This window comes from Hipposideros armiger, unplaced genomic scaffold (assembly GCF_001890085.2).
Source record: "Hipposideros armiger isolate ML-2016 unplaced genomic scaffold, ASM189008v1 scaffold_612, whole genome shotgun sequence".
Taxonomy (NCBI): Eukaryota; Metazoa; Chordata; class Mammalia; order Chiroptera; family Hipposideridae; genus Hipposideros; species Hipposideros armiger.
This window is the reverse complement of record NW_017731962.1, coordinates 889,041-896,085: the sequence shown is the minus strand read 5'-3', so window position 1 is coordinate 896,085 and position 7,045 is coordinate 889,041. Positions and strand designations below refer to the sequence as shown.

Below are 7,045 nucleotides of genomic sequence, written 5' to 3'. Positions count from 1 at the left end.
GGGGGGAGGTAGCGGGCAGTGGCCCACCAGGTGGGGGGAGAGGGCACAGTCCCTCCCGTGCTGTCTGTGGCCAGCTCTCCACCGGCCGCTGTGATGTGAGATCGGACCTCACCCCTGCTCTTTAGAAAGGAGCCGCCGTTGCGGGGACGCTACAGGCCCACAGAAGAGCGACTTCCCAGACAGGCTCATCGTTCACTGATACGCTCGGCCTGCTGGCGGCGTCACTGCCTCGGAGCCCGTGGGTGTCCGCTCGGCCTCGGGGCCGGGCTCTGTGGAGCAGCGCTGCCTATGGAGTGCGGGGATGCCCGGCGGCTGCTCGCTGGCACAAGGCTCAGGCTGTCCTGCCACCACCCTGCACGGCCTTGTCCCGATCTGGAACTGGCTTGGGGCAGCCCAGGGCCTTGCTCAGTGCGGGTGGGGTCTGGGCGCCCAGGGCCACGAGGCTGTCTGCACACCATATCCATCCAGCCGGTTTCAGGACATTCCTGGAAGGGCAGCGGTGACGGACATGCTAGTGAGCTGTGCCACTCGTCCGATGTGAGTGCTGTAAAGCCCGTGTGTGTGAGCCATCCTGAGTGGCACAACTTCCTCCCTGGCTCCAAGACGCGCTGCCCTAGAGAAAGCCAGAAAGAGGGCCACACACTTCCCGTGAGAGACAGGAGGGGCTGGGCCTGCTCCAGGGGCTCCGAGGGGTGGGGACATGGGGACTCTCACCTTGTGAAATGGGGTAGGGCTCCACTGGGCGTCAGCCAGGAGGCTCAGTCGGGCACGAGGGTGGGCTGAAGACACTGAGGCGAAGCCCACTCATCCGCCCGCCGCCAGCTCGCTGAGTGTCCCTGCACGCTGTCAAACGTGGGTGCTGACTCCGTGGGGAGAGGGCGGCTGGAAGCTCCAAGCCTGGAACTCCCCGGGGCGCTGCCCTGTGCGTCTGTCCCCTGGCCGATTTTAATCTGTACCCTTCCACCGTTCTAAACTGGAACCCTGAGTGTAGCAGCCTTCTAGAAAATTATCAAACCTAAGAATGGTTTGGGGTCCCCCAGACTTGCAGCTGGTGTTAGAGGTGAGGATGGTCTTGTAACCTGCCCCTAACTTGGCAGGAACACACCCGGGTCAGCGTGCACATGTGTACACACTCCTATCTCCTCGACCTGTCAGTGGAGAGCACCCAAAAACGCCTCCTTGCCTGTAGCCCCAGCACACCAGCACCCACATCGTGGTTGCTTACACCGCTTCCAACGCAAGGAGCCCAATCTCCCTGGAGAAACACTGAGCCCAGGACGCAGGAAATACCCACGATGAGCCCCGAGCACCTGGCACTGCCAGCGAGGAAGGAAGTGCTCCAAACCAAAATGTGGCACCCACACCAAGGGTGTGTCGGAGCCAGGAGCTAATGGAACGGCCCCCAGTGGCCAGAGCTGGAGCAGGTCCAACTTCAGGAAGTCGTGTTGGATTCCAGCCCTGAGTCTAAAATCAACGTCCACGTGTCACACAGACATGAATAACCAACTGACGAGTCAGTGGGGAGAGGAAACTCCGTGCAGATGCTCCGCGTGCCTTCTGTGGCTGCCCCGTCCTCTGGAAGGGGCACGCCGTCCCCTTAGGTGTGGGCTGTGCACGGTGACCTCCGGCCACAGAGGACAGAGAAGGGAAGAGTGGTGTGGAGTGGGGGAGCCGGACAGACACACCTCCGCCGGGGGCCACGGTCAGCACCAAGGACAGTCATGTGATGAGATGGACCCTTGATGTGTGACGAGACAGCACCTGACCTCTGTGGTCCCCTCCCGACAGCCCGTGTCCCCAGTCCAATCACGAGAAGTCACCGTGCTGACCCCAACTGAGAAGCATCCTCCAAAATGCCTGACCAGCCCACCTCACCACGGTCAAGGTCACCAAGGTCTTCAAGAAAAGTCTGAGAAACCGTCACAGCCCAGAGGAGCCCTGAGGGGACGAGGTGACCAAATGTCATGTGGTGTCCTGGATGGGATCCTGACAGGACAAGGGCAGTGAGTAAAACCTGAGGACATCTGCGTACACTAGGAGCTTCAGTCAATTCTCACTCACGTGTGTCACTCGCGTGTCAGTACTGGGCCCTTGGCTATGACAAAGGCACCACAGTAACGGGAGGTGTGACTTGGGGAGACTGGGTGTGAGGCCCATGGGGACTCACGGTGCTGTCTCCGCCACTTTTCTGTGATTCTGTAACTGTTCTAAAAGAACCTTTAATCAAACCAACAGCTCCCCAGTGCCGATGCACTGAGTGGGGACGGTGACCCTGTTGGACGGGGGCTCCGTGGCTGAGGGCCAGCTGGGAACCTCCCCAAGCCAGAGCATCCGGCTGAGCCCCAACAAGCTCAGCAGCTGGGCGGCCATCTCCCCGCGGGCCCCAGCACGTTCTCAGAGGAGGAACCGGAAGCGGGAAGGACACCTGACCAGGGTCACATTTTTGTTCCAGAACTGGATGGAAGCCGCATCTCAGGCTCAGCTCCAGTGACTCCCCGCCCCCAACATGGCCCCAATGTCCTGGGTGTCCCCACCCCAGGAGCTGGCCTGGGACCATCTGGCTTTGCAGTGGTGGCCTGAGCAAGTCCCCACCACCCCCGGCTGTGAAAGGGTGGGGCCCAGACCACCTCTCCTCGGAGGGAAAGCCAGTGGGAGAGAACCGTTTTAAAGGGCAGGACGGGCCACAGCCAGACAGCAAGGTCCCCGCGTCCGTCCCAAGCCCCTGCCGACCCGCTGCCTCCTGAGGCCAGGCCAGGCTTCTTACAGTACCACGTCACAGGGCGGAAAGAGCCCCGAAGAATGTGTGATTCTGCAAGGGAGGCAGCAGGGCCAGGAGGGGACAGTGCCCAGTGGTGGCGCTGGGAGGAGCCACCATTTGGCAACGCCCTCACGGCAGGCTGGCAGGCTGGCACCTGGCACCTCCGTGCCGGCCAGGCCATTCGCCGGGTAGGCCCAGGCCCTCGCCTCCTGGAGAGCCACCGCCTGCTCCCCTGTGGCTCAGGCCAGGGAGCCTGGGTCTGTCCCGTGTCAGGACCAGCGGAAGCGCTCGCTGGCACTGGCCCGCCCGCCCCTCCTCCGCTCTGGACACAGGCTGTGGCTGCAGCGCCGAGGCCGTCAGAGCCCTGCTGCTCTCTAGGCAGCTGACGACGGACACTCACCTTCTGGCATGTGGCCGCCGGGTGCCGGCCTCCAGCTCCAGCAGCTCAGGGAGGGCGTCCCACAGGGGCTGCAGGTCCCCCACCACCACGGTGGCCCGCCGCCTCCGCTCTGCCTGGCGCTTCTGCTCGGCCAGCTTTATGGCTTCGATTTCTGAGGAAGGGGTACAGGGGTTAGGGGGCGGCCTCGTGAGCAGGGAGGCCAGCCGCTCTTCTCTGTCCTGCTGACACCTTCAAACCGCCTGGAACCCAGGAGGCGGGTTGGCTCCAAGCTGTTTTCTCCCTGATCATAAAGGCGGCTTTTTAATTACAGGCTTGATGATGAGACTGGAGCCGCAGGCGCGGCGGGCTTGTCACTGGAGCACCGTGGCCTGAGCACGTGGGGGGTGGGGGCAGCCGCAGTCACAGAGGTTGGTGAGCGCCTCACAGTCTCCACTGGGAGAGTCCCCGCAGGAGGAGGTGACAGTGCAGGAAGCGGGCGGGCGCAGGGTTCCTAACCCTGAGCTGGGTCACAGAGGCTGAGCTGGGGGTGTCAGAGGCGGCGTCCACAGAGCAGCTGGGAAGGCAGCCGGGGATGGGAGAGGCCTGGACGAGCCAGAGGGGGAGGTGGTGGCTGGGGCAGCGGCCTGTGCCCTGGAGAAGGGGTTCAGGCAGAGCCTGGACAGGGCACAGCTTATGATTTGATTTCAATTTTAAGAGATTTATTTCAAAATTGCTAATAAAACACGTACTTGAATGCATAACTTGCACAGTGGGGCTCGTGGAAAATGCCGGCTCGTGGTTTGTATGTGGACCTCGGACACAGGCCCTCCCTCCACCAGGGAGCCACGGGGCCAGGCAAGGGGCTCAAACACCGCCAGGGGCGATGCCACAGGCGGCCGACCAGACCCAGGCATGGCCGGAGGCTGCTGCACCAACTGAACTGCGCTCACGGTTAACTTGCTCTGCGTCACGTTCCTTTACATAAAAAGGCTTAGTACCAAAACTGCTCCGAAATGAGGTCAGTGACGGACGTGGGGCGAGACCTGAGCTGAGCGCCCATCTCGCCCCCGGAACCCTGCGCGGTCTGTTGGGCTATAAATAACGGGGTGCAGACTCTGAATCACATCTAAACAGGGAACTAAAGTCGCCTTCCTGACAAACGGCCGGGGAGACTCACAGCCAGCCCCTCCTAGAGAGGCCGATGCCCACGAGGGGCCGATGGGCAGTCTCTTGTGCGGGGTGGTGCCTCCGTGGCCAGGCCCTTGAGAGCGCCGTGGACGTCCGTCAGCCCCGCAGGGCGGGGGCAGGAAGTGATGCCGGCAGGACACCCAGAAGGGCTGGCCGAGAGGAACCGGGGTCCTGGATGGGAAGCCCCACGCGTGAGACAGACTCAGGACAGCCCCCGATTGATGCGGCGAGTGTGCGTGCGGGCGGCCTGGGGCCCTAGCAAGTATGTGAAAGGTGAAAGCAAGTGGGGACCTTGACAAGCACTTTCAGAAGAGGAGATTTCCAGAAACTGACACTATTCATCATCCACCAGGGAGAAGCGCCTGGCGGGCTTCCCAGAGGCCAGCGAGGGCCAGCTCCTCCCTCTCCCAGCCCGCAGCCGGGGCGGCGCAGCCCAGAGCAAGCTCTGAAAGGCCCACCCTGACCGAGCCCACGGCAGGGACACACGCCTGGTCCCCGCCACGGTCCCGGCTAGGAGCAGCCTGGAGGGCCCTGTGGAGCAAGGTTGTTCACCTGGCCCCAAAGAGCTGAGTCTCGGGGACGGACCACCCTTCCTCCCGAGTCCCATGCCATCCCTCAGAGCCCAAGGGTTATCAGGGTTTGTAAGGTGACAAATCGGGACTTTCCAACCTGCCAAGGTGGGGGTAAATTTGCTCAGCACCTCATCACACCCATGCGCCTCTTCCTAGAGAATTCAAGTACCCTGGATGGGCAGGCAGCCTAGGCCGGGGGCCTGGGCTAGGGGCCTTGGGCGGGGGGCCTGGGCTGGGGGCCTTGGGCCAGGAGCCTTGGGCGGGGGGCAGAACTGGGAGTAGTGCGCTCCAACGTCACAGCGCCTTCACAGACTAGGCTGGCAGACCTGGTACCACTGCCACATGGGACCAAGGACAGCAAGGCAGAGGCCCATGGCCCCCAAGGAAGAGCAGCAAACACTAAACAAGTCAAAGCCAGAGCATTTTAAACTAACACGTGCTGTGCAACAGGGAGTGTCCAAGGCATGCAAGGACGGTTCACGCGGGGATGTCTGCCAGGCGGCTCGCTGCAGTGGCCACTTCAGGGGGAAAGCCCACAGTCACCAGGAGAAGTGCCAGGAAGAACCCGACCGAACTCAGTCTACTCGCGATAAAAACGAACAGCAGGAACGTCCCCGATCTGACACAGATGACCAACCAGAAACCTGTAGACTGTCACACGTGTGCTGAAACACCAGCCACACTCCGTTAAGAGGAAAAACGGGAAAGAACTACGGCCCATGTTGTCACAGCCAGCGGCTCAGCGCCCAGGGAGGGGGTGGTGGGACAGCAGGCCTCCACCCGGGGACAACCAGCTGTCTTGACAGCCCACCGGAGCCAGCTCGGCCTCCCCCACCCACAAGCGTGACGTGACGCAGCCTCAGTCAAACCTCAACAGGGCTTTTCACCAAACCCTCAGGGCTGTTCCAAATCTTATTTTTAAGACAAAATGCATAAGAATAGCCAAAACATTTTTTGGAAAAAAACAAGCAACAAGAGAGTTGGCCTACTGGATATTAAAAGCAAACTATGAAAGACAGAAATGCAAACAGAGCCACGTGCGAGGGGGCCTCGCGGGAGGCAAGGGCTGGAAGAGGCACCTTAAACCGACTGACCGGCCCACCTGGGAGAAGGGTGGACCCCTCCCTCAGCTAGTCCTGAAAATTAATCACCCCAGAATTACACGTGACAAGTCAAACATAAAGAGGAACCAAAGACCAAAAAACACGGGGAGAGCGGCTCAGCTCCACTGCAAATCAAGGACAAGGACAACGCTGGGTGCCATTTGTCACCTGTCAGACCGGCAGGTACCAAGTGCGAGCAGTCTGGGGACCGCAGGGGGGCGAGTGGCAGACACCTGGGTGAAGGCAGCCAGGTGGGGCGGTGCTGGACCCGCCGGGGTGCGCCATCTGTCTGGTGGCGTCTGATGGACCTGCCTCCCGCTCTGGGTGTTAGGGACACGTGTGACCGACAGTGGGGGAGGTCGCAGGGGCTGCGTGTGTGCAAGGGCGTGTGGAGGCCGCACCGCGGGAAAGGCCCACCGAGTGCGCGTGCACCAGTGAAGAGAAAGGGCTGCCCGTTTAATGTCGCCCCACCAGCCAGTGCTCCCCCGGAGCAGAAAGCCAGATGGGAGTCTGCTAGTGAGTGTCTGTGTGATAACTTATTATTTATTTGCAATTAAAACATTACTCTGTCCTCAGAGCTGGATCCCAGCCCGGCGGGTGGGATGCCGACAATGGCAGGAACACGGCATTTAAGGGGTCACTTCCGTGCCACTGGGCTTGGCCCAGGGGCACTGTCAGTGCCCTCTCCAGCCCCCGCTCCTCCCCCCTCTGCCCTGTGCCCCACAGAGCTCACGCCCTCCCCCTCTAGCCAGAGGCAGCAGCGGAGGGAGGAAGCGGGGAGAGCTCGGGCACTGACCACCCCAGCCGCCACCCTCCTGGCTGTCCTGAGGCCCAGACCCTGCCAAACCCTCTTCTGGGAGGGGGACCCCTCCCTTTGCCCCTGCAGGCTGGGCACCGCCACTGGCCCCCTCCACGCCTCTGGGCTTAATCTGGGCTTAGTCCCTTCATTAACTTCTCTCCAGGAAACCCAACTGAAGTGCTGGGACTGGACGGACCCACACGCTGCCGTTTGTCCCACAAAGAGCAGGTTTTCATGGCCAGCCCT

General features: G+C 61.7%; 1 protein-coding gene across 8 annotated transcripts in view; it reads right to left on the bottom strand.

Moving 5' to 3' along the window:
- SLX9 (SLX9 ribosome biogenesis factor) overlaps positions 1-7,045 on the bottom strand; it is a 40,727-nt gene that overhangs the window by 6,565 nt on the left and 27,117 nt on the right. For 5 of the 8 annotated variants that reach the window (XR_002121991.1, XM_019625043.1, XM_019625042.1 and 2 more), the window contains one exon: positions 3,159-3,309. Coding sequence is in view for 5 of the 8 variants with exons in the window: in XM_019625043.1 (XP_019480588.1) it covers positions 3,159-3,309 (151 nt within the window). In the remaining 3 variants the exon portion in view is untranslated. The other 3 variants (XR_002121993.1, XR_002121992.1, XM_019625044.1) reach the window with 3 other exon arrangements.